The sequence below is a fragment of the Botrytis byssoidea genome, assembly GCF_014898295.1.
Source record: "Botrytis byssoidea strain MUCL 94 chromosome Unknown BBYS_010, whole genome shotgun sequence".
NCBI classification, from domain to species: Eukaryota; Fungi; Ascomycota; class Leotiomycetes; order Helotiales; family Sclerotiniaceae; genus Botrytis; species Botrytis byssoidea.
This window is the reverse complement of record NW_024065851.1, coordinates 1,273,592-1,288,433: the sequence shown is the minus strand read 5'-3', so window position 1 is coordinate 1,288,433 and position 14,842 is coordinate 1,273,592. Positions and strand designations below refer to the sequence as shown.

General features: G+C 43.5%; 6 protein-coding genes across 6 annotated transcripts; 3 read left to right on the top strand and 3 right to left on the bottom strand.

The window, feature by feature from the left end:
* Positions 1-1,663: 1,663 nt before the first annotated feature.
* EAE97_005996 (uncharacterized protein) lies at positions 1,664-2,693 on the top strand (the record flags this gene model as incomplete). Its single annotated transcript, XM_038876509.1, has 2 exons — positions 1,664-2,113; positions 2,175-2,693. The coding sequence occupies 2 exons, from the start codon at positions 1,664-1,666 to the stop codon at positions 2,691-2,693; spliced, it is 969 nt and encodes a 322-aa protein (XP_038732985.1).
* A 735-nt stretch (positions 2,694-3,428) lies between these two features.
* EAE97_005995 (uncharacterized protein) lies at positions 3,429-3,845 on the bottom strand (the record flags this gene model as incomplete). The annotated part of the gene is made up of 1 exon (XM_038876508.1): positions 3,429-3,845. The coding sequence occupies one exon, from the start codon at positions 3,843-3,845 to the stop codon at positions 3,429-3,431; it is 417 nt and encodes a 138-aa protein (XP_038732984.1).
* Positions 3,846-5,319: 1,474 nt separating this feature from the next.
* Positions 5,320-7,331, bottom strand: EAE97_005994 (uncharacterized protein; the record flags this gene model as incomplete). The annotated part of the gene is made up of 4 exons (XM_038876507.1): positions 5,320-5,540; positions 5,601-5,952; positions 5,998-6,781; positions 6,829-7,331. 4 exons carry the CDS (start codon positions 7,329-7,331, stop codon positions 5,320-5,322), a joined length of 1,860 nt encoding a protein of 619 aa, XP_038732983.1.
* A 580-nt stretch (positions 7,332-7,911) lies between these two features.
* Positions 7,912-9,243, top strand: EAE97_005993 (uncharacterized protein; the record flags this gene model as incomplete). The annotated part of the gene is made up of 1 exon (XM_038876506.1): positions 7,912-9,243. One exon carries the CDS (start codon positions 7,912-7,914, stop codon positions 9,241-9,243), a length of 1,332 nt encoding a protein of 443 aa, XP_038732982.1.
* Positions 9,244-10,342: 1,099 nt separating this feature from the next.
* EAE97_005992 (uncharacterized protein) lies at positions 10,343-12,583 on the top strand (the record flags this gene model as incomplete). Its single annotated transcript, XM_038876505.1, has 4 exons — positions 10,343-10,572; positions 10,625-11,818; positions 11,873-12,147; positions 12,199-12,583. The coding sequence occupies 4 exons, from the start codon at positions 10,343-10,345 to the stop codon at positions 12,504-12,506; spliced, it is 2,007 nt and encodes a 668-aa protein (XP_038732981.1). The 3' UTR covers positions 12,507-12,583.
* An 88-nt stretch (positions 12,584-12,671) lies between these two features.
* Positions 12,672-14,354, bottom strand: EAE97_005991 (uncharacterized protein; the record flags this gene model as incomplete). The annotated part of the gene is made up of 1 exon (XM_038876504.1): positions 12,672-14,354. The coding sequence occupies one exon, from the start codon at positions 14,352-14,354 to the stop codon at positions 12,672-12,674; it is 1,683 nt and encodes a 560-aa protein (XP_038732980.1).
* Between the last annotated feature and the right edge of the window lie 488 nt (positions 14,355-14,842).

The window sequence follows — 14,842 nt, the reverse complement described above, 5'->3', positions numbered from 1 at the left end:
AATATGAGCCTCAAAAACGTGTTGAATTCTTTAAGTCCACATTTATTTTGGATGATGCCCACGGACCTGTCGACGGGGTGTAGATATGAAGCGTCATCATATATATACACGGTACACGAAGACATTCAAGTGATGTACAAGTTCCAACTCCGTTATTGGAGCAACCCTAATTCTCACGTTGGATCAACTAACCAATAATTATTAATGCTTGGATGATGAATCATGGAGGTAAATAAGGGAGAGCCTGGTGGAAGTAAATTTTCTTATGCTCAAATATCTCCTATAAGTATTCTAGATAGGGCTGAAGTCATGCATCGGTAGCACGCCGGTTCGATCGAATAAGCTTTGGAGATATATTCCCAGACTCTTGTCTTAGCATTTCGATGACTGCACAGAAAAGCATATCCAAAATCCAAAATCCAAAACCCAAACCCCAAATTTGGCGTCATCAAGGACAAAAAGTGGCGGGGCGCCAAGACGTTTCATAGAAAGCAGTTGACGAAAAAGGAACGAAATTAAAGTTGTTTTTCAAGGGGTGGTGGGCCTCTCTGCTCACTGCTTTTTTTTACCCCTTCATTTTCGAGAAAGAATATTTTGGGATCTCAGCGGTAAGAAACTACAATGAGAACATCAAGAACATCATTTTTTGGATGATATTGATATAAGAGAACATGAGAAGTACATTAATCATATGTGCCAAAGGAAATTATCCAAAAATTATCATTTTAAGGCAATTTCCCATATTTTTATCCTCTCGAGAAATTCCTTCCCACTTCTTCAAGACGCAAGCTCTTACCATCAAGCCAATCGGGAAGCCACAGTTACCAGTGCACCAAATAAATTACGTTTTTTCCAGATGAGGCTTGACTTCAGATGAATTTGGTAGAAAGGAAATGAAGGTTTAATATATATATATATATATATTGGGTTAATGCCGGCCCTCGTTTTACAAGGATTGGGACAATGGCGCTTCATGCTTATCCGTATGAAACGTTCTGCTCTTCGCATCAAGCGACTAAACAGCATAGCCTTCAACATTAAGATGAATAAACTCGCGACTTGAGCTAACATGTCAACAAGATACTGTTCATAGATATCAGATAGGTTTGTAAACGACTGATTTGAAGAATATACAGCATAACAACGTATGAATAATTCAATCGGCTGGATGATCGTTGTCGCAGTATCAAAATCAAATCACGTTATCGAATGAGAGAATGGACAGAATTTGAATAGCGCGTCTATTTTCTTATATCTATTCGTTGGAAAAATGTGGAGTAGAATCTGTGAATCGTATATCTCACACATCTTCTTACGGAAGATCACCAAATCAAGGTTGGCAAACGAAACGTTCATCTAAAGATCTTGTTTCTCTGAAACGGACAAGGGTATTATTTCGATTCCCCTGGACTGGCATCATACATTGAATCGATTCATGGTGCGTGCTTTTCAGTTCTATATATTGAGTTGGCTCTCATGATGGGAAGTTCTCCTTCTTCTATTCTTTCTCTCCAAGTTAGTCTTGTTAGCTTGTCGTCTTTATTTCACTCTCTTAACTTTCTCTAAATACATTCATTTCAAAGTGTGATCTGTGATCCACGACGTTCATTTTTAAATTTTTACATTCATTTCACCACGAACTTACACACAAAATCCTATCAAGATGTTCTCCAAATCAATCATCGCCGCTTCCCTCCTCACAGCAGTCACTGCTCATCAAAACTTCCATCAATTTTGGGTCAATGGAGTTTCTCCAGGGTATCAAGTCTCTATCCGCATGCCACCTTCCAACTCCCCAGTTCTCGATGTAGCATCCGATAACATCACCTGTAACGTCAATGGAAACGTTGTCCCATCAGGCGTGAACACAACCGCCGCAAATGAGGGAGATGCTATCACAGTTCAATGGGATTCCTCTACCCATCCAGGACCTATTCAACATTATCTTTTCGGCCCAGTTGATGATGCGTCCATGGCTACTGGTATCGGTTCATGGTTCAAGATTGATGAGTACGTTGAGGTCAACGGTACTTGGGCCTCCAACCTCATGAATGCTGGAAACATGAGCTACACTTTCAACCTTCCTACTGGAATGGCATCTGGTGAATACTTGGTAAGTTATACTCTACCCTCAACTTTTATACTTCTCCATAAACTAACAAATCATCACACAGCTTCGTTCAGAGATGCTTGCTCTTCACTCCGCCCAGACTGTCGGAGGTGCTCAATGGTACATTGGATGTGCTCAACTTTCGATCACCGGTACTAGTGGAGATTCATGCGGACCATCCATCGAGCTCCCAGGTGATTACAACGCTACCGACCCAAGTATCTATATCCCAGATATTTACTATGGCTTTGACATATCCACCTACACACCTCCCGGAGGAGCCATTGCCACATGTGGTGCTTCCGGAGCTGGAGCCACGGGTGCAGCCAGCGCCACAGCCGTTGCAACATCTGCTGTTTCCAGCGCGATCGCATCATCAAGCGCCGTAGCTCTTTCATCGAGTGCCGTAGCCGCATCGAGCTCCGTCGCCTCATCCGTAGAGTTCTCATCCAGTGCGATACTTCCATCAAGCTCCGTGGCCGCCATTGTAACTTCTGCCCCAAGCACTCTCGTAACAGCCACTTCTGCACCAGCAGCTACTAGCTCAGCGGTTGAGGTTGGCGATGATGAGTGTGACGCATAAATTTGACGAGGATATGTATCAAGTGGTGAAAATATGTTTGGATTCTTTTGTATATATCTCTAGATCTATTCGCTGTATGTGAATAGACTTGGCACTTGCCACTGTACAAATAGAGACTGATTGAGCTTTGAATGTTGATTGAGTGGTTGCTAATTGTGAAGTACTTTGCCTTGGTGTCAAACTTAGACGGATTGCAAAAAAAAATCCACCCCACTTGCGTCGGGTTCACTGGTCGGTGTTTGGATTGACGGGGAACTTCTCACCCTTTCAATTTTTATAACAAATTCATTCTTTAATTGTTTGGCATAGAATTTCGTGTTTTGATTGTTCCATCTCCAATGAGCAATCGCATCAATTCCTAAGATATGTAAATTAATATATCAAAAGATATTCTTAAGTCAAAATTTTGTAGAGTCCCCATCAGCCTAGCCTGCACACTCACTGGTGATTTACTCGACGATAATCGGGTTGGTGAATGAGATAAAGAAGCTCGAGGTCAAAAGAGCCATCAAGTCAATTGTTAAAACGTATGTATCACGAAAGTTCATCTTCGTTGAGTAATGAAATCAAAGTCGAATGTTACACGCTGGTTTCTGTGCATTATATCAATACTAACATAAGAAAGGCTTTGATTATTAGGAATCTGGGGCAAATCTAACGACGTCATTCGAATTCTCGGGCGTCAGTATAGACCATAAAATTCCTGCCATGCCTTAAAATGCAAGGATCAGCCCATTACTCTGAATGAATCCTTCTCGCAACCTGAACGAGCACCCTTTGCAAATTCATATCACTTCCCGCCGCCGACGTTCCTCTCCTATCCATTCCCCTTGCCACTTCTACCAAAGTCTTTCCCAAAAGTCCACCGATATCCTCGCCCAATCTTGCCATTACTTTGTTCCATTCCCTCTTATTCCGCTCGTAGGTGTCGACTATAATCTTGACATTCTGGTCGAGAGTATCTTGACACTCTTGTGCACCATTAGTGTTGCCAGCTCGAGTTTCCTTACGGAATGCACGCAGTACTTCGCTTGTCTGTTGGAGAACGGGTTGGACGGTGGCTTGGTGGTCTTTTTCGATTTGTGCGAGCTCGAGGTAGTATGGAGTTGCTTGTAAGATAAGCAAGATTTGCTGGTGAGTTTTATCTGACATTGTGATTGATCGTGTGCCGTAGCGTTAAGAGTTCAAAATCGCATGGGTGTATCTTTGGTTTGGTGTTGTTTATTGCTTTGGATGGTCTGGAGAGGTAAGAATAAGAAATCCGTGATAGGAAAGAACGACACAGAATGGTGTGAAGCTCCTTGCTTGATTGACTGATAGCTGGATATTTTATTGGCGGCTTATTTAATCAGCATCTCGAAAGATCTTCTGTGATTCTCGAATGTTGAAACTTCCGACGATAGCAATCCGTTTTATTTGCCTTGGTTTTCTAATCACGAATAAGTTTTTACCATGCCAAATGCTAGAGCAGTGAATGATTCAAGAATCATTCAAGGCATTCACTCGGGTTGCTCTCTCTACAGCACTGCAAAGTGAATATCTGTATCAGCCATTTCATATGTGAACGATACGGCTTCAATCTCCACTCGAGACAATATTTTCTGCAACGAATTTGTACGGTGACTGGTCAAGCCTGTTTAAGTTATAAGTTATGTCTTTCTTCCAGACATCCAATCCAACATCATCGTCCACATTGATCGCCTCAAAGGAGTTTAAAGCTAATCCGACCTCCGATAGTCTCAACACCTATATCATGAACCCACGTTTTGAAAGCAGGAGCTCTGCATCATGAATTCCAACAACGCTTCTGAGAAAAGCGCAGCTAGCCAAGTAGTTCAAATCCCTCTTGAGGATAATGCACATCATCATATACAACAAGATGACATAAATTGTAGGTCACCACATTGTCTATACCCCAGCAAATGAACAATTCAACCTCGCGTACTCAACACCAAGATAGGAATGAAAATGAACAAAGTCATAGCGTAGATGCCATCGATCAGATCGCACATACTCACAAAGGACACGAGTCGATTCGAGCACTAAAAATGCACTCGCAATTAAGTCCGCTCCGGAAACCTTTCAACGACTTCGAGATCTGCCACCAGAATGAAGGTTGGGGATATGGAAGCTTGCACGTCTGCAGCCCTGACTCGTGGTCATCCCATACTCGGAACACAAAGCAAGTCACTTTTCTATATCCTAATACAATTTTAATCAAAAATCTGAGTTCCAATGGGAAAATGCATGTATGTGATTGGTATATTTGCATCTGTTTGACCACTCTGTCTTGCACCCATTACTGTGCATCCCAAAAGCTTTATCAGGATGTGCCATTAAATAACCAGCCGATGTACTCATCGAACTTTCTTGAGTTCTCGAATTCCACACCGGTTTATACACACAAGTCAAAGTGTAAAACAGTGCAGTAAAAATGAAATACGACACAAGAAATGTAGCTAATTGGATGAAATTTACAATATTGCGACAAAACATATGCATAGGGGTATCACTCCTCTCCTGTCCCGCGTCCAAATAGACTTTTTTTTATCTCAAACATTTCCTGTCATCTGACATATACTAAGTGTATGTATGTCCTGCATGATCAGGTCAAAATAGAAGGAGATTAATGGGGAACCCGACGTGCATAATGGTCTGTATGAGTGGGCACCCTACAGCAACCCACTCCGCCCGCGCTCCGTTCACAGCAACTCCAGGACCAATCGCTAAGCCAATGGGATGCCCCGTAAATAGCCAACATTTCGTCAACGGATTTCCCTTTATAACATCTCTCACCATGCTGTTCGACGAGTCTTGGAAGGGCTCGTGAGCGCAATGTTTTTGATCCTAAAGTAGAATCATATCAGTATTGTGCAACAAGTCAAGAGTGTGAAACCGAATACTAACCAGGATGATATCGACATGGGCCATCGGCATCTTGGGATTTAATGTCTTTGAAACACTGCCCACACTTACCGCCCTCGAATTTGAGGGATTTTCTCTCCAATCCTAATTCCTCCAAAGTTGGATTCAGCCTCCGCTTTTTCGCCGATGATGATACATCAGCGACCGATCGGCTTTGAGTTCTCCCATTCAAAAGTTCCTCACCCACCTCTTCCAACACTTTCCGTTCCTCCCTTAGTTCTGCCAAAACTTTCCGAGCTAGTGGAGCCTCTTCTCCTTCTCCCGTCAAGACTCTCTCATGGGTCAAAGTCCTCTCTGCAACTTCCCTTAACCTTCTCTCAACTTCGAGCGCTTTCTACAAATCCTTTGTCTTCTTTTTTTCTTTTTCTAGTGCTTCTACGGCAGTATCCTTAACGGCATTCGTTGAGGATGCGCGCGTGTCCAGTTCCGTATATATCATTTCTGGATCGGCAAGTTGCTTCTTGAACCACTGAGATCTAAGCTCTTCATTTTTCAAAACTTTTTTGAGTTCCTCGGAGACTCCCATGAAGGGAGTCTGAGAAATTTTATTCGGCTGAGATATAGGTGTTCCACTGCTTGATTGAAACCGACTCGGATGGTTTAATAGCTCCTTTAGTCTTTTCGTTCCCTTCCTCCCATCAATCAACTGCTTTCGAAGTATCTCATTATAGCTTCTGTCCGTTTTTGACCCTTCGTCTGCACTATAAATTCGGGGCATGAATTCTGGCAGAGTATTCTGAGCGCTTATAGCCTTTTCCTGAATTTCCCTCATCTGCTTTTGTAGGGTCTCGACCTGATTCCATTCATTTTGATAATTATTTGTCAAAGTATTTATCTCCGCTTTCGCTGCCTCTAGTTCTTGCAGCAAAGCCGCAGTTCTTTTCTTTTCAATTATCAATGCTTCCTCCAGAGGAGTTTCCTTCTGCAAGGTATCCTCATCATCACTCACCAAGTCAATGACCAACCCCTTCCCTGGTATAATTCGTTCCTTTGTCGAGTTAATAGACATTCCTCTCCGGTCCATCGATTTCCCATTTGCTTTGTCATTATTCAAGAGTCCCTTAGTGCTCCATCCCTCCCCTTTCTCCTCTTCGACATATTTGTCACCAAGCAAAAATCTTAGAGTGGTCGTTCGCATATGCGGATACAAATTTCCGGTAGCTCTGAGCGATGCTTGAGGGATTCGGCATCTGCATCGTTGAGAGCAGACTCTAGACACTGGGATTGAGGAAGTGCTTGTAGCGTTGACTGAGAAGCTGGGGTCGAGATTGAGGAGCTTAGTCTAGAGGGTGTTCGAAGAAATGGAGAGGCATTTGATGGCGTAGCGGGGGTCAGTGGGTAATGGTCCACAGGAGACAGTTGTGGCTGAGATTGAGTGGAAACTTGAGGAGGGTGTTGGGTATTGTGTCTACCGATCTCAGGCGCAAATGGTGGTAACTGATGTTGCGTTTGGAATCCATTGGGATTTGAGTATGGACTGGGGTAAGTTGAAGCTTGCATAGTGGATGCACACTCTGGTACCGGTTGAGGAGGGTAATGTTGCTGCGAACCAAGATTATTTGAGAATATCGGACTTGGCGAAGGAAAGTTTGACTGCTGTGGAGAGGAATTGGAGAGATTTGGGTAACGCGGGTGGAATAACGTAGGACTGATCTGATCTTGATAAGATGCAGGTTGTCCTGCACGACTCAATTGCACGGTCTTTCTTGACATTTGTTCAAAGCAAAAGGTCCCAAGGCCACCAGTTTCTAGGTTGGTTCGACGGTTGTTTTACTGGAGAAGGTATGACAGAAGAACGGTTCGAGTAGGGGTTCAGGAAGACGCGTTCGCGGGGAATCGCGATTTTCTCGATAAGCTGCTGGTGAGGGTGGCGCGTACATGCTTATCGACACGTGACCTGCCCCCTTTTCACGTATTTACTGTTAAGATACCACATCTCACTATCAATTTCAAGAATCATGTGTTGGATAAACATATCACAGCAAACAAGTCTCAAGTGCCTGATAGATCTTCTCGTTGGAAGGATCTGATTGTGATTGACTTACGCGGAGGGTTGACCAGATTTGGAACATATCACATCGTGCTTACTCTAAGATGGGCTGATCTGGCGGCTACCAATGTCACAGTGAATTGAGAATGCGCCTCTCGCCATATCAAGCTTCCAAGTATCATATCGAATATTGCTGCTAGAAACCCGTTACGAGTGACTGTCACTAGGTGTCGTCAGTTCAAAAGGCTCAAAACTCTCATCAACACTCCTTATCTAGTTTTAATCAGTTCTCTGGTCTCAAAAATGGGGGCAGAAAACACGAATCCGAAGTTAAACGTTGCGATCATCGGCGGCGGTCTTGGTGGAGTTGCTCTCAGTATTGGACTTCTTCCTTATCGTGATGCCCTCAATATCACAATTTACGAAGCAGCTCCTAAGTTTGCAGAAATAGGGGCAGGAATTGCATCAGGTCCTAACGCAGTGAATGCCCTAAATTTGATTTCTCCTGATATCCTTAGAGGTTATAGGAAATGTGCAACGTTTAACGAAACTCGCGATCACGATAACGCATGGTTGACTTTTCGGTATGGGACGAATAGTAGAAATGGTGATGGCAAGAAAATGGACTTGATTCATCATGTTGGAGAGAAAGGAAAATCTCTGGGAGATATTTCGGAGATGCTGAAAAGAGAGGAGATTAGAAGGAGAAGTTGTGTGCACAGGGCTAGGTTCTTGGATGAAATGGCAGCGTTGATTCCAAACGGAATGGCTAAATTCAAGAAAAGTCTAGTGAGCGTTGAAGACCCGGAGGAAGACAACGAAGGATTGAAGTTGACATTTGAAGACGGTGAGACAGTTCTCGCTGATGTAGTGATTGGCTGTGATGGAATCAAGAGTGTCACGAGAGACTTCGTCATGAGAAACCAATCAATTGAACCGGTCTTTTCAAACACTTACGCATATCGAGCTATGATTCCCAGAGATATTGCCAGGGAAGCAATAGGAGATGCCTTAGCACTAAATGGCCAATCATTTCTCGGGTATGGTAGATATATGATTAGTTACCCAGTTGAGCATGGAAACTTGATCAACCTCGTTGCATTGAAGACAACGAAAGATGTCGAATGGGATGAGAAGAACTGGTTGATGCCTGCTACCAGAGAAGAGTTGGCGTCCGATTTAGAAGGCTATGAAGAAAAGTTGGCTGAATTGGTCTCGAAATATTGTACCGGAGATAAGTGGGGGCTCTTCCATCTTCCACATTCTCAGAAATATTTTCGCGGAAGAATTTGTCTTATGGGAGACGCTGCCCATGCAAGCACACCTCACTTAGGGGCTGGCTCCGGTATGGCATTTGAAGATGCTTATGTCTTGAGTCGTCTTTTTGAGGGTGTCAAAACTAAAGATGATATTCAAAAAGCACTCGAAGCTTATGATACGGTGAGGAGACCGAGGTCGCAAAAGTTAGTTGAATTTAGTAAGAAAGCCGGAGAACTGATCTCGTTTACGCATGATGATTTTAGAGATGATGTGAAAAGGATAGCTGACGAGATTGATTCGTTATATGAATGGGTTTGGACATATGATCTCGAAGGGAGTTTGGTAGAGGCGAAACAGCTTTCCAATTTGTTCTAGTCTCCTCTCCAATGATTGTGGATCATTGAGAGACTGCATCAGGCAACATATAGAGAGGTAACGAGGTGGCGTGCGTCTTTTTTGTATCGGGGGCTATTATTTGTTGAAGAGATCGTTCTCATGCAGGAGAATTCGAAGGATTGACGGCATGATTAGATGCGGTTAACAGAATCTGAGATGATATTGATACCTGGCCGTTCTTCAATGGCTAAAGAGCGAATTCAAATGAGATAAATGCTGTTTGTGGTGAATGCATGTTTGTACGCGAAGTGCATTTGCATGTATCCACAAAAATACCTAGAAGGCTAGTACAGCGACTACAATTCCGCGATCTACAGAGAATGGCGTGGCAGTCTGCCCTAAAGTCGTCCAACGGCCTCTCTATACGGAATCACGCCCGATACAAGGGATGTACTTGTAAGTCTTACTAATCATAGACGAATGAGCTTGCGGGCTCCATATGAACGTAAAAAGTGGACGACCCCAATCATTTTGAGGAGACCAATCATACTTCATATTGGAAAAATCTTGTATCTCAATGATATCAAGATATGTTCGAATAGAATTCTGTTATTAAGTATGAAATTGAAGATCAGATGCGATATAAGAATCACGTGCGAACGCTTGTGGTCATCAAACCTTGTTATTCTTAGAAAGGGGAAAGGGGGAAGCAGCTAATGCATGAGGTTATACCAACTTACTCTTGGTTGGACCACTAATCCTCATGAATGACGATGAATCCATACATCCCATCATTTCTTAATCACACTCCTAAAAGTCTCTACCCCCGCAACTTAATCTCACCGCTTAGATCAAATAGGTCTAATCTGATACCAGATGATCCAGATAATCCATAGAAAAAAACTCTATTTTACCACTATTCAGTATTCGGTCCCGGCTGACATTCCCAGTCTGGCTCTCGGGTCCTTCATCTAACCCCACCTAGGTATAGTTGAAGCGTAAATTCTCGGTTGTAGTTTTCACGAAGCGTACCTCTAATGACAAATTCCAATTATTGTAATGGCCAAAGTCTTTTAAATGAATGGCTTTGATGAACTCAACCAAAATCAACTTCCAACTTCGATCACCGTGACCTAAGATGAAGAGATCCTCGCCGTCGACAGGTACATCGTTTCCGAGTTATCAATGTCAAATATGTTTATCTATGTACTCCACAATCGGGCATCTACGACGTCATGAAGCTGTGCGTAAGTTAACCCCCACCACTGCTATCTTCCGCGACGCGGGTTATATTAACATTGCAACTCAAATAGACGCTGGACAGCGACTCTACGGGTGCCACTTTTGTGATCAACACTTTTTCAGATCGTGAGTTGCACAACTGAAAGAGCCAAAATCATTCCTGCTAAAAAGATCTTAGAGATGCTGCTAGAAGACATTCAAAATCATGCCCGATCAGGGGTGGGAGGCCAATGCCTCAGCCAAGGCCAAGAGGAAAGCAAAAACAATCATGTGACTCTTGTGCACGATCGAAACGAGCTTGTAATCAAGGACGCCCATGTGAAGGTTGTCAATTGAATAACATACCGTGCACTTATTATCGTTCGACGGGAAGCAAGGATGCCCCACAGCCTTTGCAAGCTATACAAGATCTAGGGTCTTCAATACAACCGGTGCATCATACCACACTAACACAATTTGATCAGGCCAGCAACAATGCGACAGCTTCTGGTATACCATCTCAAGATCCTAGGATGCAGTTTGATTTTCTTCTCCAATACACAAAGCCTGGAAGAGAGTCGCTTTTAGATTTTTTCGGCACGCCGACGAGCGGTATAGCGACTCCAACCGCTTCTACCGCGATGTCTTCATCCCTTATGCCAAATTCCTCACTACTTGCTTTTCCCGGTGAATTAGAAGACCTCATGCAGAGCAATGCACTGCCAATACTAGATGATTTTATCTGGGATGGTGAACTCAACAATCTTCCGATCAACTCGACACTACGAAGCTCGTCTCAATTGGGAGGCCGGCTCCAGGAACTTAAATCGCAACTTTCTGTCACCCATCAAAGATTATCCGAACTTGATGGAAACTTGCCGCCATTTTCCGAAGAAATAAAAACCGTTCTGTTCACTGTTCCTAACTTGATAGATTTTACTCGATTATTTTTTGATCATGGGTATCCTAATTGTCCAATTATACACCAACCTACTTATAACCTCGAGACAGTCTCGCTTCCATTGTTATTTGTAGTCTTCCTTATTGGTGCAGCGTATTCTTCACCTCGAGATACGGCTGGCTTAGCAAAGGAATGCGGTACTTTATGCGAGGAATTCGTTTTCGAGAATTCAGAACTGAGAGAAATACTTTGTTCGGAACAGTACACTGAGAAATCGACTAGTCTTCAAATCATTCAAGCAGCATTTCTTGTATCAGTACTGCGGAATTGGCAAAATGGGCAACTCGCAAGGAAGAGAATGCGTAACAGGCGATATTGTGATGTTGTCAATGGTGCGAGGGCACTGGGATATAACTCATCAAGAAACATGTACGCCACGGGTGTTTTCCCTTTTAATTGGCATGGTTATATTGAAGCAGAAGCAAAAGTTAGGTCAGCTCAGCTCATTTCTACCATTTTCTACTCAAAATGCTAAATATAAATTAGGGTTATGAGTTTGATATATCTTGTAGATTGTCATTATACTCTTTTCAATAAGTATCCACCCAGATTAACGATTGCCGAGATGGTCGGTGATATGCCATCCTCAGAAGAAGCATTTGCCGCTACAGATGCTCTCGTTTGCGAAGGGTATTTGTTAGGGACAAATGAGGAACCCCGAGTCGCTCTGGCAACCTCTTTGGAGTGGCTAATGGGAGATGAATGGAATCCAGTTCATCATTACGGTGTTACAACCCTCAATCTGTTCGCGTTCCTCAACGGTAAACAAACTATCCAAGACCACCTACCCATATGATTGCTAACTATATAAGCATTAAATACAACAATCTTCCATCTAAAAGCGACGTCTCTCTGGATCTATAACTCCGCTCGTATCGCTCAGGCTCTCGATAGATGGAAGATTCTTTGGGATAACCATTTAAAACAAGTCGGGCCAGATTTCACGAGATATGGATTCTTTAAGAACTCTCTGGAATTCTGGCAGCTTACTAAGTTACTACTTAAAACAGAGGGAAACAAGGGCCAACCAGGCCTATGTGGCAAGGCCGAGATAGCTAGCGATTTGATGACAGAAATCAATGCCTTGATGGACAAATTTCAAGGGGTCACCATCTCTTGATTTGATATTCACACGTTACGAGGCCCTGGCGAACATACCATATAGCGCTAGAAGTCTCTTCACGCTATAGTGAGATTTATAAGAATTCACACCGATAGCCTGCAGAGAGCTTTCCTCACAAGATTGCCTCGACTGAAGAGAAAAATATGAAACTACTAGAAAAGCTCAAGCCATAGGTTCTAATGCGCCCTTCCCACCAATATCGATTTTAGTCATCTCTCGAACCAGACTTTTAGTTCCTCTAGCTTCAGTGGCTTCGACCCAATTACCATGTACTTGGGCTTTTATATGAAATGGCAATTCAACAATAGCAATTGCCTGTTCGAAGTCTCTTGTATCAATCACAATCAAATCGCATCGATTGGCAATCCTTCTTTCCACCATTGCCATCACCCATCCATCCCCTTCCTTGGAATCTTTCGATCGGGGAATGAAAATCGGTTCTTGGACATGCGAGTCTTCCCCTGCATAAAAATATTTCGTTTCGCTTGTCTTATTGTTATGCATTGCAAGACCATTTAGTCCCTGGTATATATTACTCTTTCCATCACTCTGTTCTGGAATGAAAACATCCAAGAACACCCATTCATATTCCTTCGTCATGAATCTCTCGTCGATTCTCGGAAATTCACACGGAGTGTCCAAAACTACCAATGGATCCTGTATCTTAGTACCACTCGGTTGATTCAAATCAAATTCCCAACGTGCGAAATCACCTTTCGTATCCGGATTCGGCATTCGTCCATCATTGGGCGGAAAGAATGGAAAGGCATTATCATGCACTCTCGAACTTTCCATGTACAATTTCCCATCCTTTCCTTCCCAGGCTCCAGCTGTATGAACCGGCATACAATTGTTCCACTCGTAATATCTGCTTTCTCCTTCTTTCCAACCATCCGGTAACGGCGTCGATTTTCTCCTAGGAACCACAATGAACGTAGCAGGTTTTTCATAGTCCCATGCCCAATGCTGGCCCCCTTTCTTCATTCTCTCAATATCCGCTTCGAAACACCAACATACAAGTATTAACCAATTCTCCGTAATGGCGCAATCATGAATAAATGCACACCACGGACTCTTTACCCATAATTCTTCTACCTTCTTCCCTTGCGCATCAAGCGTATATGTAACTACATCCAACGTGGCCAATCCCTTTGCCTCATACCCAAACACAACAAGTTCATCCGTAAATGGATCCACCTTCGGATGGGCCGTAAAGGTCTTCGATTTCACTCCCTCAGAGGCAAAAGGATCATATCCTAAAGTCTCCAACGTATCGCCATCAACTTCATACGGCAACCCCACTTCCTTTAATGCCAGCAACTTGTCAGCCCACATGACTAAATTCGTATTTGCTGTACTATCTACCGCAGCTCGTACACACGGATGATGTGTATATGGATTTCGATATAATCCAAATAAAGCCTTGTTAGCCTGTCTTTCAAGTTTGTACCGTTCAGTCTCGATATACCGCATTTTCATATCGACGATACCGTTGTGGAAACGAAAGGCGGAGATATTGCCGTCCCCATCGACGGGTACATTCTGTGGGTGAGGTGGAACAAAAGGGTCGCACATCACACGGTAAAATGTCCCGTTTATTTCTGGGGGAATAGACCCCAGGACCACAAGGTTGGCTACTTCACCTTCGAGACGACAAGGGAGGTTGGAGCCTGCGAGGTCAATTGCCGTGGGCCATCTGGAGGTGAGATTCTGAGGATTTCGGCTGTCTCGAGTGGCGAGAGTGTGGGATGTTGTGGGCCGGGCAAGTTTTGACGGAGGAGGAACGCCGGGAGCATCAAGGGAGAGAATCGTTGTGGATGATGGTGGGTCGTTTAGTATCGCCATTGCTTATGAGGTAGTGTTTGTAATAATGAGGAAATTGGCTGTCAGATGATATGAACAATGTGATAGGTAACGTGGTAGAACGGAGTGTTTATATACCACAACCATAACGTACCAAGAGCATCAGCAGATATCATGACCCCAGACGGACTTTTCCCTCACTGCATGTAGTTTATCAATAAGTCATATCATCCATGTAGTCTTACATCTCCAGACCAAGCGAGTTATACACGCACCACTGACAGTGGTTGCACAGTCAGGCATACCCATATATTTTTTGAAAAAAGATAAAGTCCGTAACTGCCGTGAAACTTTCACCCCCACTAAAAGCTCCAGAATCGTTCTTGGCCATCTCTCCCAAGCTAGCTTCAAGAGCTAACAGTAGCTGCCGAAGGGATTATATGTGGGTAAATGGCTTTTTGGGTGGCGGTCGTCATGCTGCTAGACTTCAAAGGGCTCGAGACTGCACCGGGAACATCCCTCCTTACCCC